This window comes from Myxocyprinus asiaticus, chromosome 50 (genome assembly GCF_019703515.2).
Source record: "Myxocyprinus asiaticus isolate MX2 ecotype Aquarium Trade chromosome 50, UBuf_Myxa_2, whole genome shotgun sequence".
Classification (NCBI taxonomy): Eukaryota; Metazoa; Chordata; class Actinopteri; order Cypriniformes; family Catostomidae; genus Myxocyprinus; species Myxocyprinus asiaticus.
In genome coordinates, this window is record NC_059393.1 from 3250214 (window position 1) to 3273447 (window position 23234).

Sequence of the window (23234 nt, forward strand, 5' to 3'; positions counted from 1 at the left end):
TTCTTGGTTGGGCGTTCCAATTTCTTCCATTCATTTAAACAGAAGTGGCCCATATCTGCTAAATGATCTCTGACTCAACTAAAATCACAACTTTGGAATCGCCCCTCTGGAATCAGAATCACAATTTTGGAATCACAACTTTGGAATTAGTATCCTAATTTTGGAATGACACATTTGGAATCAACTTTGGAATCGCACCTCTGGAATCAGAATCACAATTCTGGAATTGAACCTTTGGAAACAACTTAGGAATCGCAACTTTGGAATTAGTATCCTAATTTTGGAATGACACATTTGGAATCACAACTTTGGAATAGCCCCTCTGCAATCAGAATCACAATTTTGGAATCGCATCTTTGGAAACAACTTAGGAATCGCAACTTTGGAATTAGTATCCTAATTTTGGAATGACACATTTGGAATCACAACTTTGGAATCGCACCTCTGGAATCAGAATCACAATTTTGGAATCACAACTTTGGAATTAGTATCCTAAGTTTGGAATGACACATTTGGAATCACAACTTTGGAATAGCCCCTCTGCGATAAGAATCACAATTTTGGAATTGCATCTTTGGAAACAACTTAGGAATCACAACTTTGGAATTAGTATCCTAATTTTGGAATGACACATTTGGAATCACAACTTTGGAATCGCACCTCTGGAATCAGAATCACAATTTTGGAATCACAACTTTGGAATTAGTATCCTAATTTTGGAATGACACATTTGGAATCACACCTCTGGAATCAGAATCACAATTCTGGAATTGCACCTTTGGAAACAACTTAGGAATCGCAACTTTGGAATTAGTATCCTAATTTTGGAATGACACATTTGGAATCACAACTTTGGAATAGCCCCTCTGCAGTCAGAATCACAATTTTGGAATCACAACTTTGGAATTAGTATCCTAATTTTGGAATGACACATTTGGAATCACAACTTTGGAATCACACCTCTGGAATCAGAATCACAATTTTGGAATCGCATCTTTGGAAACAACTTAGGAATCGCAACTTTGGAATTAGTATCCTAATTTTGGAATGACACACTTGGAATCAACTTTGGAATCACAATTCTGGAATTGCACCTTTGGACACAACTTAGGAATCGCAACTCTGGAATTATTATCCTAATTTTGGAATGACACATTTGGAATCACAACTTTGGAATCGCATCTCTGGAATCAGAATCACAATTCTGGAACTGCACCTTTGGAAAAAACTTAGGAATCTCAATTTTGGAATTAGTATCCTAATTTTGGAATGACACACTTGGAATCAACTTTGGAATCACAATTTTGGAATTGCATCTTTGGAAACAACTTAGGAATCACAACTTTGGAATTATTATCCTAATTTTGGAATGACACCTCTGGAATCAGAATCACAATTCTGGAACTGCACCTTTGGAAAAAACTTAGGAATCTCAATTTTGGAATTAGTATCCTAACTTTGGAATGACACATTTGGAATCACAACTCTGGAATCACAATTCTGGAACTGCACCTTTGGAAAAAACTTAGGAATCTCAATTTTGGAATTAGTATCCTAATTTTGGAATGACACACTTGGAATCAACTTTGGAATCACAATTTTGGAATTGCATCTTTGGAAACAACTTAGGAATCACAACTTTGGAATTATTATCCTAATTTTGGAATGACACCTCTGGAATCAGAATCACAATTCTGGAACTGCACCTTTGGAAAAAACTTAGGAATCGCAACTTTGGAATTAGAATCCTAATTTTGGAATGACACACTTGGAATCAACTTTGGAATCACAATTTTGGAATTGCATCTTTGGAAACAACTTAGGAATCACAACTTTGGAATTATTATCCTAATTTTGGAATGACACCTCTGGAATCAGAATCACAATTCTGGAACTGCACCTTTGGAAAAAACTTAGGAATCTCAATTTTGGAATTAGTATCCTAACTTTGGAATGACACATTTGGAATCACAACTCTGGAATCACACCTCTGGAATCAGAATCACAATTCTGGAATTGCACCTTTGGAAACAACTTAGGAATCGAATTAGAATCCTAATTTTGAAATGACACATTTGGAATCACAATTTTTGAATCACACCTTTGAAAATGCAACTTTGGAATCACCACTTCGGAATCTTAACTTTGGAATCAGAATCATAATTTTGAAAATGCAACTTTGAAATCACAAGTATATAATCACAATTTTAAAAACACAATTTTGGAATTGTAACTTTCTAAATTGCAACTTAGGAGCAAGGAATCAAACTAGGTCCTTTGAAATTGAAATTGCACCTTTGGAAACAACTTTGGAAACAAAACTTCAGAATCACAACTTTGAAATCACAACAGTGAAAAACCAGACTTCACACATTTGAAAACAGTAATACAGCATTATTTTAATACATTGATAAAAATGAAAACAAAGGGAGAAAAAAACTAAAGTGTGTAAATTAATGTAAAATCTTTAATCTCTTTATTGATGATCTACGTACTATACAATAGTTAGTTCTGGTCCTAGAATCTGGTTGGAAGAGCACTGGGACACCTCACTATTTGTATCACTCCGCTTCTCCATGTCTTTCAAATAGTGGTGGGGATTTTGATTCATTGTACATTTTGATTTCAATCACTGATTTGTTCAGTGACCATTTCAGAAGATTGCATCTTTAATTTATGCCAGTAAGTGGTGATCAATGAGCGTCTTTTACGTAATGAGTCATTCAATCATTGACTCAAATTATTTGTTAAAAACATGTGTTCACCACCTAAATGATGAAAGTGAATGAAAATTATTTGTTCACTTAAAATCAGATTAATCTAATTATGTAATTTACATAGATTACTTATCAGATTACAAAAATCAAATACTTATTAGATCAGATTACTTTTTTATGGATTACATGATTACATATTTATCAGGAAACAGCAGTAAATTCCCCATAATTCTCCTATTAAATTTTTCACTCTTGATCAGCCTACAATTGATATACATTAGACCATGCCTTCTCAGGATGAATAATAATGCAAGCTGCTAAACTCTGATGATGAAATACTATGTCTACATTATATCCAATGACCATCACTAATTATTGATTCTTAAAGTCCGAAAAAAAAAAAAAAAAATCAAACATAAAGAAAACCCTCTATATATCAATTAAAATGGCTTTTTGTGTTTCATGACCCCTTAAGTGCCTCTTATTATTTCAATCAGTGACAGACAAATAGCGAGTAGAACACAAAAAGCATATCAATTATATTTTGATTCATTAAGTGTTCTTAAATGCATTTAAGCAGCATTATGTCCAAATGGTATAGATTATCCAACTCAAATGTATGTGGTATCAAATAAAGGTCAGAGCTTGTTAAGGTAATCCAAAAATAATCAGATTATATAACCTAAAATGTAATCCAAGAGATTACAATACTGATTGCAATTTTAGTAATGTAATTTGTAATCAATACCCAGCACTGCTTAAATTCAGAAGTTCACCATTAGTTCAAAAACAGAGTATACTGTAAGTGAAGTGCAGAGTGAGTTGCTTGATGCTTTAGCTTCTTTTGGCAGTATTTTGGCTGGCAGAAAAAAATGCATTTGGATTTGATTCAATTCTGATATGATTTTGGTTCATTTTGTTACAATGTCAATTTTGCTTCCATAAGAGATTCTGTCTTAGCTTGCATGCTGTAATTATACAGTGAACCCCCAAAGTTGGTACATTATGAAATAATGAAAAAAAATTTTTGAGACATTTTCCCCTATCCCAGCATAATATGCAGAGACAACTGCAAGTAAGGGAGTATTCAGGAAACCTGTTTGAAAAAATTTTTTGCAATACATTCTGCAATATTTTGCAAATTACATACTTCAGCTTTAACCTTTATTTTTATTTCTGTAAAGCAAGCTAATCTACTACAATGCAGAGTGCTCTAAAAATAAAGTTTATAATTTTTTTTATTAACAGCAGTACTGTTATTTTAGAAAGCGGGAGTATGTTTAAAATGATAAATGTACTTGTGCAAATGAATCCACAAAATTACAATCCAAGCTTCTAATTTGACAAAACACAAAGGAAACATGTAAAAGTATGTTAAATCAGTACTTTCAATAGTTATGCTGTTTAAAAAAAAATACTTACCTCAGATGTTTCAAAATCTTTTCAGACAATATTGGATAAAACACAACAACAAAAAACATTGATAAAAGTTAATGCAGTTGCGTCCAATAGACCAATACTGTAGTAATTCAATCAGATACAATATCGATGCAAAGAGAAGTTTATCCCGATCAACTGAAGCCAGGACCAAGGGCTTTTTCATCTCTCAGATAATATCAGATATAATCAAGTGGTCCCAATCATTTGAAAATGTCTAAATACAGTTAAATTTGTAAATGCAACAACATCAACAGCATACCCGTAAGAAACCATGCTGTGTAACTATTGTCCTCACTGCTTTAAACTTTAATACGCTACCAAAATCTAACAAATAATAATTTAACTGGTCCATATGATAAAAACATATTTGTTTCTGACTTAAGAGAAACTACAAAAATCTATACAGTATGAGTTACAAATGGTTTGGTGGCCTGTTAAATGCAGCAAAAAATATATCTCACAAGTCTTCCAAATCACAATTTAAATGACAAACTTTAAAATGTATATCAAATATGGAGACATTTTTCCATGTTACCCAACTGTAAAACAAACAATGCAAAAAAATAATCGGTATTTCTGACTTTTTAAACAATGTGTAAAATAAATTTACACAAAACAAAACTGCAAAAGATATTAAATCCTTGTTTTCAGAGAATGTCTAGAATCAAGTTAATTTACCCCATTTGCAAATAGATTTTTCTTGTTTTAGGTGTAAATCTAAATAGCTTGACAGAAGCAGTTAGTCTGTCAATACACATTGGCTTTTTCATGTTTATGGCCTAATAAAATAATTGGGCCATAAACAATTATTTTATGGCCCAACTATTTTATATTACTGGAGAGTGAGAGCCTTGCGTGCATTTCCCCCATAAATAAAAACTATTTTCCAATTGCAAAAGAAAAATTGAGGTAATTCAAACAGATCATCTCTGAAAACAAAACAATTTTGTTTCTCGAGCAAATGTTTCTTGTTTTAAATTCGTTTAGATATTTTAACATAAAAAAAAAAAAATCTGATAAAGAAAATGTGATTTTGTTGAAATAGCATGAATTCCTGTTTTCAGACTTAAATTCGAGCCATTTTCATCAACATATACTGCAAATATCATGCTATAACAGACATTGAGGGATTTTTACAGTTCAGTCGTGCAAATATTACATGGAGTAATTGGACAATGCCATATTAGAAGAAAATGGAAAACCTAGAAATGGTATTATCTAAAAAAAGAAAGAAAATAACAGTCAATTCAAGTAGTGTAGAACCCATTTAAATCAAGAATAAAACATAGGAAGCATCACCCCCACAAGCGCAAATATTTCTTTTTTACTATCCTTGCTAAAAACAATTCCAGACTGAAGTTACTCCACTAATATTTCTTATGAAAACCTGTCAATCCATGTGTTCACCTTGAAATCAACAGCAGGCTATATACAGTGTGTATTTAAATGGTATAATCTGTATATATAGTCTATTTCGAAATGAAGTTTCTCTATTCATTGATCAAAACAAAAGCTTTGCATAACAGAACACACAACGATAAAAAGGATAAAGCGGGGTTTGATTGTAACTGGCCCCTCCCCTTCATTTGGAGGCATTCAGCAACTCATAAACAGGCATGTTCTGAAACGTTCTTATGGGCCGCGACGAATGAACCAGATCTCATTTCGCCGTTGGGGCACGCCAGGATTCTCATAAACGGCCACCATGTAGCGGTCGTGGTGAACATCCTCAGAGTTCCCAAGAAGCTCCCAAAGGATGCTGATCTGGTGAGAGATGGTCTCCTCTGTTGTGGTTCCATAAAAAACCCTAGAAAGAAACAAAGCAAAGGTTAATTATAACCAACATTTAGAAAGTGAATAGGTCTATAAATTACAGGACCAGCGAATTAAAAATTATTGAGCATCGTGAGGTTAAAGGCAGAGAAATATTTTATTTAGGGGCCACATATGCCCCCTGGAATTAATTTTCAGGGGTAATTTATCAACCTCGTTGCACGTTTCCCGGTAAAACTAACACTAGAGGTAATACAAAAACAATGACTTAATCACTTTCGCACAAATAACAAATTCAACGGCAGATTATCAGTTCTTGAACACTTTCTTTTCGCCTTGTTCTTTTTTTTTTTTTGTTGATTTTTCTCCCCTTTTCTCCCCAATTTGGAATGCCCAATTCCCAATGTGCTCTAAGTCCTCGTGGTGGTGTAGTGACTCGCCTCAATCTGGGTGGCGGAGGACGAATCTCAGTTGCCTCAGCGTCTGAGACCATCAATCCGCGCATCTCATCACATGGCTTGTTGAGCGCATTACCGCGGAGATGTAGCGTGTGTGGAGGCTTCACGCTTTTCTCTGTGGCATCCACGCACCCCACCGAGAGCGAGAACCACATTATAGCGACCACGAGGAGGTTACCCCATGTGACTCTACCCACCCTAGCAACCGGGCCAATTTGGTTGCTTAGGAGACCTGGCTGGAGTTTCTCAGCACACCCTGGATTAGAACTCGCGACTCCAGGTGTGGTAGTCAGCCTCAATACTCTCTGAGCTACCCCCTCTCGCCCTGTTCTTTTCGCAGTGCTATCATTTTAACATTTGTATTAAATCACCAACTACATTTATAATCTTATTCAATTAATTGAAATAAATTCACATTTTGAATAATTATACGAAATCAGCTACTATCAGAAGTCTTGACAGGTGGGGTACTTGTATACCTGGCAATGACTCTGATGGTGTCCCGGTGGATGATAGTGATATCTGGATCGGTGGGTTCTGGTGGATTGGCTTGGAACTCAGCAGGCAGATAATACGCTGTCACCACATCCTTCATAAATTTACTGCCATCCTCCGAGATCTTAATCTCATTCACAACGGGCACAGACATGCCCAAGTACCGTCCTGCAGAAACGGAGCCAGAAAAAGGACAAAACAATCATATTGTAATTATATTTACAAATATTTCTATTTGAACTGTGATGTGATATACATTTCACATCTAATATTGGTGTTGCTTAGAGGCAAAAAAAAAAAAAAAATGACAATGAAACAGCTCATGTTCATGGAAAGTTAAGCTCAATCAACAGCATTTGTGGCATAATATTGATAACCACAAAAATGTATTTCGACTCATCCCTCATTTTCTTTAAAAATCAAAAAACAAAAATCAAGGTGACAGTGTCACTACAATGGAAGTGAACGGGGCCAATTTTTGAACATTTAAATACTGACTGTTTCAAAAGTATAGCCACATGACAAAGGATATGCATGTAAACATGATTTTAGTGTGATAAAATCACTTAACCTTTTCAGTGTAAAGTTATAGCCAATTTTACAACTTCGTTACCATGACCATGTAATGTCAACAACCTGTAAAACTATAAATTGACTGTAAAAATTACAATTTAAACAACTTTACAGCTCAAATAATACATGAGTTTTAACAGAAGAATTAATGAAAGTGCTTTTATAAATTTATAAGATTCACATTTGTGTTTAAACCCTCCAAAAATTGGCCCCATTCAGTTTCATTGTAAGTGCCTCACTGTAACCTCCATTTTTGCTTTTTTTGAAGGATGAACCAGTCAAAATTGATGTTAGTGGTAATCAACATTATCTCACAAATGCTATCGATTGAGCTTAACTTGCATTGAACCTGGAATATTCCAGTTTTCTTAAAGAGACAGTATCGGTTTTTAGCATGTGTTCAACAAATTAATGTAAATACTTATAAATAGTATAATGTATGCATTACACAATAAGCATGTAACAACATATGATATATACAATATAATATCTGATTTATTAATGGAATTCATTGTTTTTTTCAAAGTTAAAATGTGACCAAAATGATGAAAAACAAATAAAATCTAATTTGTAAAATGTATTTTCATAATGTACATGTAAATGTCTGGAACGCGTTACAGTATTGAGAACTGGTGGTCCCGAAAATAATCTCACAATGCAAAATATCCGAAATGTAGGATTCATTTTCTTTATGCAAACTATAATTTCATCTTTTTTGGCATTGATTTGGGGTTAAATATGACCAAGACATTTTCTTGATAGGTTTCATGAGAATCACCCTTTAAATGATTGATTGTGCAGCCTAATGTGAGTGAAAACACATCTTAAACTCAACCTGTGAATTAAATACATTTGTAACAAAAGCAAAATCCTGAAACTAAAGCACTCCAGCCTAGTCCAAACCAAGACAAAATGTCAAACAACTTGATTATTAAATTACAACATCTAGAATTTGTTAAAACAGGTTTGCAATGTCTTGTAAGCGAGCTGTAGGTGTGTATGTGCGTTTACCTGTTGAATTCTCTTTGCAGATGAAGCGCATGAGTTTCATGAAGCTATTGGAGATGCTCTGCTCATACAGCACCTCGCCTTTACTGACACATGCCCATTTTCCTGGAGGATACATTCGCTCCTCGTACAACACCTCACCGAGCTACACAAACACACAATCATTCTCAAACTCAAATGTAAGCTGGTTGTAATTTGAACATTCAGGGACCACAATTGAGATCGAATTGAGATAATTCACATTTTGGACCCAGTGTCCAACTTTAAGCAGGCATGGACTAATTGTACCTTCTCATGTATGGAGACGGTGACGGAGGGCACTTGCTCTCGTTCGGTGTTCCTTCTCGTCATCTCTTGAATTGGTCCTCTCATCTCTACGATGTACAACAACAAAAATCAATTCACTACTGATCTGAAACTGGCTGTTTACGGGCATTGTCCGTGCATTTATTTTAGTAGTGATGTGAATTGTGCATTGAACATGGATTATGCATTTACAGGTATACCTCTTGGAACAGACACATGATGTGTCCTTCCGACCGCCTGCCAATGGGCATACATCCTGTCCTGCTGCTCGTCATCCATTGGCTCAGAGCTGTCAGTGATGTCATCATCCACCTGCTCATCGCTCAAGCCGTCAAGATCCTCAATAGAGATGAGAGCCATTGTGCCAGATGTCACCGTGACCAGCAGCCGTCAATCAGGAATCTCTAAAAGTCAACAAGTCAGATTTTAAAATTAAACCATACATCATAAACTTATCATTCCTACTATGCAGTACATTCATGTCCCCATTAAATCTTAATACATTAGTGGTAGGGCTGGTGATTAGACTCATTCATTTGGTGCAATTAATTATATGAAAAAAAAGAAAAGAGAAAAAAATAAATGCAATTAATTATGCCCCTGACCCGTAAGTAAATTCCATAATAATGAACGTTCCTACCATTGGAGCAATTCAAGCATGATTTACTACATTGATGTTGTCACAAATATGTGGCAGTAGGGGGCAGTCAGTGCAACTCCAGCTGTACAGGCAACCCATTAAACAAAGGTGCCCTAACCCCGCCCCCATCCCTAATCCTAACCATATGGAGCCTGTAAGGTTGAGTAGCCTGCCAGAAACAATTTCAGGCACCTTTTGCCATGGTGTCAACCCAACAACAGCAGCACAGTCTTCCACAGATGACGCACTCTTGCACTCAAAGACGGCTGCACAGAGCACAATAGAATCCTTATATGTACAGTTGAAGTCAGAAATGTACATACACCTTAGCCAAATACATTTAAACTTTCACAATTCCTGACATTTAATCGTAGAAAACATTCCCTGTCTTAGGTCAGATAGGATCACTGCTTTATTTTAAGAATGTAAAAATGTCAGAATAATAGTAGAGAAAATGATTTATTTCAGCTTTTATTACTTTCATCACATTCCCAGTGGGTCAGAAGTTTACATACACTTCTTTGTTAGTATTTGGTAGCATTGCCTTTAAACTGTTTAACTTGAGTCAAACATTTTGGGTACTTTTCCACAAGCTTCTCACAATAAGTTGCTGGAATTTTGGCCCATTCCTCCAGACATAACTGGTGTAACTGAGACAGGTTTGTTGGCCTCCTTGCTCGCACACGCTTTTTCAGTTCTGCCCACAAATTTTCTATCGGATTGAGGTCAGGGCTTTGTGATGGCCACTCCAATACCTTGACTTTGTTATCCTTAAGCCATTTTGCCACAACTTTGGAGGTATGTTATTGTCCATTTGGAAGACCCATTTGAAACCGAGCTTTAACTTCCTGGCTGAAGTCTTGAGATGTTGCTTCAATATATCCACATAATTTTCCTTCCTTATGATGCCATCTATTTTGTGAAGTGCACTAGTCCCTCCTTCAGCAAAGCACCCCCCCCCACCCCCCAACATGATGCTGCCACTCCCATGCTTCACGGTTGGGATGGTGTTCTTCGGCTTGCAAGCCTCACCTTTTTTCCTCAAAACATAACGATGGTCATAATAGCCAAACAGTTCAATTTTTGTTTCATCAGACCAGAGAACATTTCTCCAAAAAGGGACAAGATCTTTGTCCCCATGTCCACTTGCAAACTGTAGTCTGGCTTTTTTATGGTGATTTTGGAGCAGTGACTTCTTCCTTGCTGAGTAGCCTTTCAGGTTATGTCGATATAGGACTCATTTACTGTGGATATAGATACTTGTCTACCTGTTTCCTCCAGTATCTTCACAGGGTCCTTTGCTGTTGTACTGGGATTGATTTGCACTTTTCGCACCAAACTACGTTCATCTCTAGGAGACAGAATGCGTCTCCTTCCTGAGTGGTATGATGGCTGCGTGGTCCCATGGTGTTTATACTTGTATACTATTGTTTGTACAGATGAACGTAGTACCTTCAAGCGTTTGGAAATTGCTCCCAAGGATGAACCAGACTTGTGGAGGTCTACAATTTTTTTTTCTGAGGTCTTGGCTGATTTCTTTTGATTTTCACATGATGTCAAGCAAAGAGGCACTGAGCCTTAAAATACATCCACAAGTACACCTCCAATTCAGTACACCTCCTATCAGAAGCTAATTGGATAATTGTCTAAAGGCTTGATAGCATTTTCTGGAATTTTCCAAGCTGCTTAAAGGCACAGTTAACTTAGTGTATGTAAACTTCTGACCCACTGGAATTGTGACATAGTCACTTAAAAGTGAAACAATCTGTCTGTAAACAATTGTTGGAAAAATTACTCTGCACAAAGTAGATGTTCTAAAAGACTTGCCAAATCTATAGTTTGCTAATATGAAATCTGTGGAGTGGTTAAAAAATGAGATTTAATGAATTCAACCTAAGTGTATGTAAATGTCTGACTTCAACTGTACATGTACAATAATAATAAAATAGAAATCATATTAGTTATCATATTAGGGACAGTTAGCCCCTGTTGGTAAATGGCATAACACCTAATACATCAGTGTACAAAAAGACTAAGTTCAAAAGAAAAAACAAACAAAAAAAGAACCAACCATCCTGAGCCAATAAGGCCCAAGCATACTCTACGCAAGTACGTGAACTGACGCACCTTGCTACGCAAGCTCGATTTCACGCATCGTTGTGTTGTGAAATGTGTCAGCGCTCAATTCATAACACAACGCAAGTACACGCTGCATTCTCAACGTTGGCGCAAGGGGTGCTAGTGCGGATTTTCTTCTTTCAATCAACACCTGTCATGCTGGACTTGGGCAGCAATTTGAGTTGAAATTTTCGAAAAATATATCCGACTTTTTGTCCCCAGTCCATTCAAACGAACTTGTTTTTCTCCGTGTTTCTCCCCATTCCTCAACTATTGACTGATCTACCACATCCGGGCTGCATCCGAAAACACAGGCAGCTAACTTGCTGCCTAATAAGTTAATGGCTTAACTGACAGCTGTTTTGAATGAATGGAACTCTTAAGGAAACTGGTCTCCGAACAGTTTGAAAAGCACCTTATTTTCATCCTGCCTCTGTATACAGCCTCCGAAGGCAGCGTTTTCCTGGTTTCGGACGCAGCACCGGTTTCATGGTCATGCCTAAAAAAAAAAACTATTGCCCTCTTGTGGTCTGAGGTTTGTATTGTCAGAGCAACGCAAGAGTGCACGTAATGTATGTTCAACGGGACCACGCGTTGGCCAAGCGCTCGCATCTGCGTTTGCGCACTTGTGTGAAGTATATTTCGGCCTATAACTCATGGTCAGAACAATCCAAATAAGCAAAAACTGGTCAGTTTCCTTACTAAAAAATAAAAATACGTCTAGTGCCAGGGCAACAACCAACCGTTTACACCAATATAATAATATTATATATATGTAAATATATATAGCAAATATTACATTATATTTTCTTTATTTATACATGTACAACAAATATTAAACTACTTTATATTGCATTTCTATAAAATCCAGATCCCACCATGTAATAAAAAAATAAGAGGTAATTCTGACTTCTCACAATTGTGAGATTCAGTGCAATCAGAATGTATTCAGACCCCTTCATTTTTTTTTATGTTGCAGCCTCATGCTAAAATGATTTTAAATAATTTTATATTTTCCACATCAATCTACACTCCATACCCCATAATGACAAAGCAAAAACCAGATTTTTGATAACTTTGCAAATTTATTAAAAAGGAAAACTGAAATATCACATTGACATAAGTATTCAGGCCCTTAACTCAGTACTTAGTTGAAGCACCTTTGGCAGTGACTGCAGCCTCAAGTCTGTTTGGGTATGATGCGACAAGCTTTGCACACCTGGATTTGGGGATTTTCTGCCATTCTTCTCTGCAGATCCTCTCAAGCTCTGTCAGGTTAGATGGGGACCATTGGTGGACAGCCATTTTCAGGTCTCTCCAGAGATGTTCGATTGGGTTCAAGTCTGGGCTCTGGCTGGGCCACTTAGGAACACACACAGATTTGTCCCTAACCACTCTTGCATTGTCTTGGCTGTGTGCTTAGGGTCATTGTCCTGTTGGAAAGTGAACCTTCGGCCCAGTCTGAGGTCCTGAGTGCTCTGGACCAGGTTTTCATTAAGGGTCTCTCTGTATTTTGCTGCATTCAGCTTTCCTTCAACCCTGACCAGTCCTTCAGTCCCTGCCGCTGAAAAACACCCCCACAGCATGATGCTACCACCACCATGCTTCACCGCTGGAATGGTATTGCGCAGGTGATGAGCGACGATTGGATTTGAGGCCAAACAGTTCAATCTTCATTTCATCAGACCAGAGAATCTTGTTTCTCACAGACAGAGTCCTTTAGGTGCTTTTTTGCTAACTCCAAGCAGGCATGTATCTTGCACGGAGGAGAGGCTTCCGTCTGGCCACTCTGCCATAAAGCCCAGATCAGTGGAGTTTTGAAGTGATGGTTGTCCTTCTGCAAGTTTCTCCCATCTCCACACATGATCTCTGGAGCTCAACCAGAGTGACCATCGGGTTCTTAGTCACCTCTCTTACCAAGGCCCTTCTCCCCTGATTGCTCAGTTTGGCCTGGTGGCCAGCTCTAGGAAGAGTCCTGGTTGTTCCAAACTTGAAGAATTTGAGGCCACTGTGCTCTTGGGAACCTTCAATGCAGCCTATATTTTTTGTAGCCTTCTCCACATCTGTGCCTCCACACAATCCTGTCTCTGAGCTCTGCAGGCAGTTCCTTTGACCTCATGGCTTGCTCTGATATGCATTTTCAGCTGTAAGACCTTATATAGACAGGTGTATTCCTTTCCAAATCATGTCCAATCAAATGAATTTGCCACAGGTGGACTCCAATAAAAGGGAATGGGATGACCCTGAGCTAAATTTCAAGTGTCATAGCAAAGGTCAATGTGATTTTTCAGTTTTTCTTCTTTTTAATACATTTGTAAGTCTGTTTTTTTCTTTGTCATTGTGGGGTATGGAGTGTAGATTGATGTGAAAAAAATAATAAAGCATTTTAGCATGAGGCTGCAATATACCAAAATGTGGAAAAAAAATGAAGGGGTCTGAATACTTTCTGAATGCACTGTATAAAGTCACAATTTCAAGAAATAAACTCGCAATTGCAAGATATATAGTCACAATTGCATGATATAAACAGGCAACTGCATGATAAAAACTTTATTTCTTGCAATTTCTTGCAAGTTTTTTATCACGCAATTGCCAGTTATAAAGTCAAAACTATTTCTTTCAATTTCGACTTTAGAATTTGCAAAATAAAATCGCAGTTGTGAGTTTTTGTCACGCAGTTGCGAGTTTTTAGCACGAAATTGCGACTTTACTTTTACATTTGTGGCATTTCTCGTCATTGTGCCATGTTCTCTGAATGTATATCATTAGCACAGTTAAGTTAAAGAGTATATAACCATAATATACGGGCATAAAACATCTGAATTAAAACAGTCAACTTTTTTGTAGCTACACAATAAAGCTGCGTTCACACTGCCAGCGACATCACGCGAGACAGCAACATGATCCTATTCATTTTCAATGAGAGCACAGTGACTTACGGCGACACGAGCTGCCGCGGCCGTTGGCGACAGAGATCACCTTGGAGAGCGACAAGTTGAGAAAATGTAAACTATGCAAATGACGAGCGACATTCACGAGCGACTGCCAGTGAGAGCGAAGACAGCAGAGCTCACGTCATCTGTCTCCTGGCAGACTGGGGACGAGTGCATGCAAGACAGAGAAGTTTCAGCATCGTGAGGGATTTTTACTGTTCTATATAATTTGTCTGTAACCACATGCATAGATATAATAAAACAATGATGCGTGGAAAAGCGTGTCAGAAACGGTCTGCATTCCAAGTGAGTTTGATTCATTCATTCATGATAGATTGATTGTCTTATTAATGATTTAATACACTGAACACTGCTGCACATTTGATAAAACACTACACTGCAGAATGTACAATTTTAGAGACAAGAGAACTGATTCCTTGTCAAACTGTAATGATATCTTAATTTAACCAGTATTAGGTCTCATCCGTGATCAAATTTTTAAATGTTATTGCCAGACGTGCAGTCCTCCAATAACGTTACAACGACAAACAGTAGGAACGCCCACTAGCGACACAGATCACAAAGTCTAGCGACACCAAGCCACAGAGTCGCTGGCAGTGTGAACGCAGCTTAAGGCCAGCAAACTCTCGGATGCACTTTCATTGCCTGTCGTGTGTAAGGGACCATCTGAAAATTTCACCCACTGCACTAAAATATTGGCCATGTCCAAGCATTCAATCAACTGACTTATGCTAATTACATTTAAATTATATATTAATAAAACTGTGAAAATACATTTCAAGACTCTGAAGGTTGTAGTCGGCTGCTAGTGGACAGACTGACTTGCTTCATGTCATATTTTTCCAAAATGTTAGTGCAGTGGGTGGAATTTTAAGACGGTCCCTTATGTACGACAGACAATGAAAGCACATCCGTTCTCTGGCTTTATTCTGTTGCTACAACAAACGTTGACTCTTTTAATTGAAACGTTTTTTGCCCGTATAGTATGGTTATATACTCTTTATCTTCATTGTTCTAATGATATATTTGTAAGATTGTCGCATTGAGAGAACGCAACACGATGACGAGAAATGCCACTGCAAATGCAAAAACAGTCGCAATTTTGTGATATAAACTCGCCATTGCGTGACAAAAACTCATAATTGCGACTTTATATTGAGAGAAATAGTCGCAATTGTGAGTTTTTAATCACGCAATTGTGAGTCATAAAGTCAAAATTGCGAGAAATGAAGTCACAATTCCGAGTTTTATCACGCAGTTGCACATTATTGTGAGATAAAAAGTCAGAAATACCTCTTATTTTTTTATTAAGTGTCAGGATTCAGCTTCCATACATTTCCTCGCTAATTGAAGCACAAACATTCAATGCAACGTGCTAAGTGATTCACAAATGAATTGCTCGACTGATGCAGTTCTTTTAGGGTGTTTTCACACCTAGTTCATGTGAGCACTCCAAACGGTCTCAGAGCGACATAACGTGTATATATGAACAACCACAATAATCTCAGACCCCACTAAAAGTTCCTATAAACGAATTGTACACAGACCACCTCAGGAGCATGCCGATTGCAGAGGTTTGCAGCAGGGGCGTAGTTTCCAGGGGGATGGGGGGAGGTAACCCCCTCCCCAATAATAAAACAAGCAAGTACAACCCCCCCAATATTTATACCATGATCAATGGAAACATGTAGATGCTTCACGTTGCAACCCCCCAATACTCAAGCCAAATCTACGCCCTTGGTTCGCCGCAATCTCCCGCAGAAATACAAGTGAGGATTTTGATAGTGAACGCAAAGTGCTCCATTTTACTTTAATTTAACATTCACGTGATGGCAAATGTTTTGGGTTCATTCAGACAAGCAGTATTTTTTTTTCTCTCCCCTTTTTTTCTCCTCAATTTTGGAATGCCCAATGCGCTCTAAGTCCTCCTGGTGGCGTAGTGACTCGCCCCAATCCAGATGGCGGAGGACGAATCTCAGTTGCCTCTGCGTTTGAGACCATCAATCCACGCATCTTATCACGTGGCTTGTTGAGCGCGTTACCGCGGAGATGTAACGCGTGTGGAGGCTTCACGCTATTCTCTGCGGCATCCACACACAACTCACCACGCACCCCACCAAGAGTGAGAACCACACATTATAGCGACCACGAGGAGGTTACCCCATGTAACTCTACCCTCCCTAGGAACCGGGCCAATTTGGTTGCTTAGGAGACCTGGCTGGAGTCACTCCACATGCCCTGGATTCGGACTCATGACTCCAGGAGTGGTAGTCAGCATCAATACTTGCTAAGGTCCCCCATACATGCAGTATTAATGACATGCAGGAGACGACGGCCACTTATTTTATTCCTGTGGAGATGATACAACGAAATATATTTTCAAATACACATAGAATCTCAAATTGTTTCCTTCATGCGAAATAAGAGAGAGCTTTAACATAACATGTGAAAGTGAAGAATTTACAGAAATATGTTCCTGTAATATATTAATATTGCATAATACAATAAAATAGATTAGAATATAATAGAATAGAAAATGCCGTTATATTTCAGGTGTGCATTATTTTTCAATAATTCAAAGGGACGGAGTCACTTATTCTGCTTATACCACTCGTTCAGGGTTTTATCTCAAGACATTTTCTGGTTTTCGTCCCTAAAACGCTCTTATGTGTGGAACTACTTTCTTCAGCCACGGATTCAGCGCCTTGCTCTGACACAGCCCAAGCCTTCATTGCTAGTAATAAAAGCATTTTTTTTTTTTAAAAAAAACAAAGCTGATTTTAAAAACTTACTGGAGTAACAAGGTAGTGCGTGTGTGTTTGAGTTGTTTACGAGGACATTTTTTTTAGATAAACTGGTAATTACAAGGGTATTATGCTATAAATTAGGGCTGTGCGATTAATCGACATTGCAATAAAATCACGATGTGAGCATGGGCGATTTCTAAACCGCAGAAAGCGCGATTCTACCCCCCCTCCCCCCTCAGTGTGCAAAAGATTTTCACCAATCAGAATGCAGCATGCCTAAAAGATCTGGCGTGAGAACAGAACAGAGCGGGCTATGCAGGAAAGCACAGAAACAGGGAAGATGAATTCAGGACAGAATAATGACTTGGTGCTGGAAAACAAATCGACATCCATGGTTTGGCAATATTTTGGATACAGGAGAGAAGATGTGTTACAGACCCAGGTAATGTGCAAGACCTGTCAAACTATTGTTGCGACAAAACAGAGTAACACCACAAATCTGTTCCAACAACTGAGACAGCGGCAAAAAGAACTATATGAGCAATGCATGGCCACAAAGTCCCTCGACATGATCAAAAGCACATCCCAAACTCATTCCGGACCATGTGAACAAAAATCAACAACACAGGCATTTGCTATCTGCACACCATATGTGAGAAGCTCAAAAAGGCATAAAGAAATAACCGACGCAGTAACATTTCATTTATGCAAAGATATCGTGCCCACATACATCGTCAGTAAAGCCAGCTTCCAAAAAATTATACAGGTACTTGATAAGAGATATCAACTGCCATCGCAAAGTTATTTTTCACGAAATGCAAGGTCGGTGTTGAATATGAGCTAAAACAAGTGAAATACTATGCAACCTCTCCAGATATGTGGTCAAGCAGATCAGAGCCTTATATAAGTTTAACGGTGCACTTTATCGGTGATGATTTTGAAATGAAAAGTCGATGCTTGCAAACGGCATACTTTCCCGAAGACCACACTGGAGAAAATCTGTCTCAGTGTTTGAGAGATGCTTTGGCTTTCTGGGGACTTTGTGAGGAGCAGCAAATGTCAATCACCACAGATAATGGATCAAACACAGTGAAGGCTGTCACTTTGAACAAATGGACAAGATTACAATGCTTTGGACACAAACTGCATCTTGCAATTGGTAAGTTTTTTTCTTTCTTATCTTCATTTAAAGGTACATTAGGTATTTGTAAGTGAATATTGTAGCAATAATTAATTTATTCCATTTTGATCATTTAATTCCAGTTTCCTTAAAAATATTGCAAAATGAACCCAAATAGTGTAAACAGTCTTTTCTCACGGCGAATGATTTCTTTTGCGGTGACTGTATATTATCCTGCTTATTACAAAGCTACCTGTAATTGAATTAATCTAAAAAATGGACATTGATATAGTGGACAATAGTGACTGAATTAGGATAGATGACGCCAGATGTGCAGTAGTTAAGAAATAGACCACTAGGTAATGCTATTGACCAATCAGAATAGAGTATTCTAGAAAGCCCTGTAAAAATTGCCCTTAATAATCATATTATTATTAATAAGAAACAGAAAAAGGGTGACTTCTAAATATAAACATTAATTTCAAAACTTTACAGTTTTATCTTGTTTAAAGGTTTGAAGACCCATGACACTTTTAAATGTACAATGTCTTATTTATTAGAAAACACAGTTAAGGATGAACCTCACATTTCCCGAGCCACAGCTTGTGCAAAAGGTTGGTGGGGCATTTTTCTCATAGTTGGAAGAAAAAGGTGGCATTAACTGAAGCCCAGGAATAACTTCCCAACAAGGTGGTGCTCAAGGCAACGGATGATAGGAAGGGTTTTGGAGCAACAGAGGGCACTGTCTCAGGTCCTCTCAGCTGACCATAAAACAAGACACCTGGTGCCACAATGGCAGGACACAGACATCCTTGAATCTGTGAGTAAAGCACCGAGTCCACTTCAGGAGTTCACATATGCCCTGTCCAGCGAGGACTATGTCAGTGTGTCAAATCTGAAACCAGTTCTTCATCTACTCAACACAAAGATACTGGCTATGGAGGATGAGGATTCTGACCTGACCAAGACAATAAAATCCAAAATTCTTGACTATATCAATAAAAACTATGATGATGAAGATACCCAAGAACTGCTGGATATGGCATCATTCCTGGATCCAAGATTCAAGACAAGCTACATTGCTGTTGATAAACTTCCAAACATCAAGGCCAGGGTGATGTCTGATAAATTGAGTGGGAGATTCATGCCTTAATACTAGATAAACAGTGTAATATGTCTTTTCTATTATCTGTTCTCATAGGATGCAATGAATTCTGAGGGCACTACAGGCAGGGAGAATATAGACACAGATCTACCTTCATCAGCAAAAAAAAGCAAAGAAGTCTTTGGGAAGCTTCTTCAAGACTGTCTCAGCCATGCCAGCATCTCTGCAACTTGAAGGTGAACAGCTACCTGCTTACTCCCTCCATTGACAGTGAGGAAGATCCTCTGCATTGGTCGAAACTGCATCAGATAAATTGAGCAGGCTTGCACAAATGTATCTGTGTATTCCTGCTACAAGCTCACCATCAGAGAGGGTGTTTAGCACAGGAGGAAATGTGGTGACATGTCAGCGTTCATGCTTGAAGCCAGAAATGGTACAAATGCTGATTTTCTTAGCAAAAAAGCGTTAAACCAGTAAAGCAGCTAGTTTATGTCATTGATCTAGTTTCTGTTCTAGTTTTCTAGTTTGAGAGATTGTTCAGTCTGGGTTATTTTTTTGTTTTGGTGGTTGATTACCCATATTTTTTAGGGTTTTTTTGTTGATTTTCTCCCCAATTTGGAATGCCCAATTCCCAATGTGCTCTAAGTCCTCGTGGTGGCGTTGTGACTCGCCTCAATCCGGGTGGCGGGGGACGAATCTCAGTTGCCTCCGTGTCTGAGACCATCAATCCGTGCATCTTATCACGTGGCTTGTTGAGCGTGTTACCGCGGAGATGTAGCATGTGTGGAGGCTTCACGCTATTCTCCGCAGCATCCACGCACAACTCACCACGCACCCCACCGAGAGCGAACCACATTATAGCAACCACGAGGAGGTTACCCCATGTGACTCTATCTTCCCTAGCAACCGGGCCAATTTGGTTGCTTAGGAGACCTGACTGGAGTCACTCAGCACACCCTGGATTCGAACTTGCGACTCCAGGTGTGGTAGTCAGCATCAATACTCGCTGAGCTACCCAGGCCCGATTACCCATATTCTTATTTATTTTGCCTTATGTCTGTTCTAGAGACATAATGTGACACCGAAATGTATTTATGAATGTAAAATGTGCAAGGAGATATTTTGCCAAAATCACGCTTAAAATCGAAATCGCAATATCTGTCAGAAAATCGTGATAATATTTTTTTTGTCCATATCGCACAGCCCTACTATAAATGTGGTTTGAGAACATTTCTAGTGTCCCCATAATGCAAATCGCTTAAAAAAAAAAAAAAAATAAAAATAAAATACATTTTTTTTTTTTTTAATGTAAAAACATTGTAAAAAAAAAAAAAAGTTTTTTTGGTGAGGGTTAGGCTTAGGGGTAAGGTTAGGGTATTGAATCTAAAGTTCGTACAGTATAAAAATCATTGTCTATGGCGAGTCCTCATAAGGATAGCTGCACCAACACGTGTGTGTGTTGTGTGTGTGTGTGTGAGCGATAGAAAGAGAGAAACTGAGAGAGATCGCGTGTGGGATTACCTCTTCTTGTGCGACTTTTTAAAGCAACATACATTAAAGATAGAATTCGTGAGCAGTGTTGCCAACTCGCTAGATTTTAGAGACTTTTAAGGTTTTTTTAAAACTTTTTTTTTTTTTTATTTACTTTTTTCAAAAAAGCGCCTAGCGACAAATCTAGCGACTTTTTGGACAAACCTTAGCTACCTTCTGTAGAAGTCGCCAGTACTGCCCCGCGAGCGCGTGGTCTCGCTTTCCCGGCAGGACTCGGAGGCGCACATCTCTACACGTCTACTCTGTTCAGTGAGACTGACAGAGAGAGAGAGGTGAGAAAGCGGAGCAGCACAATCAGTTGACCGCACGGCAGCTAACATAGACGTGAATGAGCTGCGCATGTGCAAACAGCGTTGTTAAGGACTAATCACGAATCTGTATTGTTTGTTTTTTGTAAATATGCACATAGTGGTTTGTTATGGCTGAGCGCTGTGTGAGAGAAAAGATAAGTTTCTGTCGCTTCTAACTTTCTCTCTGAGTGATTGGTAGATATAGGGAATTAATAGGATATTACAGTATGTACGGTAAGCACAGAGAAGCAAACACATGTTTGCAGACACTATGCAAAATTCAAATGAGACGCGATGACGTCGAATATGCTAATTAGCGTATGACGTCATCTAGCGACATTTAGCAACTTTTCGAGCAGGCTTTAGCTACTTTCTATTGAAACTAGTTGGCAACACTGTTCGTGAGATTAGTGAAACTAAATCAGTTCTATTACTGACTGGTTATTCACGACAACATCAGTTCAGAGTTTTGTTTTAATACATGGTGTTTTTATAAAAATAAAACCCTAATATGTTGGTGGAAAATTAAGCGTTGTTAATGTTTTGCAAGTTATATGCCAAATTCGGTGCCGCGAGACAGAACAAAATCCCGTAGGAAACACTGAGACAGTTTCATCGGTGCCAACTAGGTTTGTGTTGCATTGACTGTGAGTATATACACACAGTGTGCAAGTTCACCTCCCTGAAGATATGAGATCTGGTTCACTCGGCCAGTAAGAAGTACATTAACGCATTAGCATGCACGCAATGTTTTACAAACCTTAAACTATCCAGAACCAGGAAGCATATGAGAAATTGTAAGCAGGCCCACATGAAATCATTGACATAATTCTGCTATTGAACAAAGATTCAATACGAACAGCCATTGCATGTACTAACAAGGACAAAAAGCACGAATGTAAAGAATACATCAGAACTACAGAAGTCAAATCTGGGCGAGGCGTAAGCAACAAACAAACAAACAAACACACACACACACACACACACAGAGAGAGAGACTGGGGCTTGCACGCGACCCCATCAATACAACCACATGCAATTATTAAATACACTTTAGTTTACGTGTAGCGGTAAGTGGAAACAATTAAAGTAAATATTTTGCATTCAGCGCAAATTAAATCACTTACAGCCTTCGCACGCTTACAATATATCAAACCGACCATTCGTGCGATAAAACAACATGAATAAATCCAAAGTTTGATGAATATAAATGATGACCTACTTACCTCGCAGACACAACAGAAGCAGATTCGATTGGGATTTGAGAGAGTCACACTGCGCATGCTCGAAGGAGGGATCGGTCATGTGCTGCTCCATATGTTTACAAACACCATTTCACAGAGGCAGTTTTTACAAGGGTCATCAATAAAGAACTGCTTCCATTTTCTTTTAAATACTGAATGATTTTCATGATGACACTTTACGTTAACGGTCCTTACTAGAATAGAGTATACTAGCAGAAAGCTGCCTAAAAAATCTCTTCTATCGGGCAAATTAAATTCATACAAGGATGACAATGTACTGTTCCCAGATAGCACATCTCCAAGTTGTCTGTTTAAGAGTGTTTCATCTGGAAAGTATCGCATCCCAAATAACATCTGCTAAACATCTTTAAAAGATCAGATTTACAAACATTCTAAATCATAAACATCTCAAAGACATCTGCGGAATGTCTTATTGACATCCAAGGCATACTTATTGACATGCATCTTATAGAGGTATTGGAGATGAGCAAACAGTGTGAAAAATATGTCTTCCAGATGTAAACACACACATCAAATAGACATATGCGAACAAAGAAATTGGCCTGTCCCATATGGAATTTATGAATTATTGTAGGCCTACTGCAGCTCCTCCTGTGAACGAATGATTCATACGAGCCGAATCTTTTAATCGTTCAAAAGAATAATTCAAGTAATTGTTTAGTGATTTCACTAAA

General features: G+C 38.1%; 1 protein-coding gene across 3 annotated transcripts; it reads right to left on the reverse strand.

The window, feature by feature from the left end:
- Nucleotides 1–2377: 2377 nt before the first annotated feature.
- On the reverse strand, nt 2378–22590 carry LOC127438730 (heme-binding protein 1-like). Of its 3 annotated transcripts, none has more exons than XM_051694551.1 (7): nt 22522–22560; nt 19606–19753; nt 8971–9174; nt 8753–8838; nt 8468–8609; nt 6868–7051; nt 2378–5964 (listed from the first exon to the last, which is right to left on the reverse strand). In XM_051694551.1, the coding sequence occupies exons 3-7, from the start codon at nt 9128–9130 to the stop codon at nt 5790–5792; spliced, it is 747 nt and encodes a 248-aa protein (XP_051550511.1). In that variant the 5' UTR covers nt 9131–9174; nt 19606–19753; nt 22522–22560; the 3' UTR covers nt 2378–5789. The 3 variants fall into 3 exon arrangements, with proteins under 3 accessions (XP_051550511.1, XP_051550514.1, XP_051550512.1); XM_051694554.1 differs by having other exon boundaries at nt 19606–19738; nt 22522–22537; XM_051694552.1 differs by lacking the exon at nt 19606–19753 and having other exon boundaries at nt 22522–22590.
- Nucleotides 22591–23234: the final 644 nt, after the last annotated feature.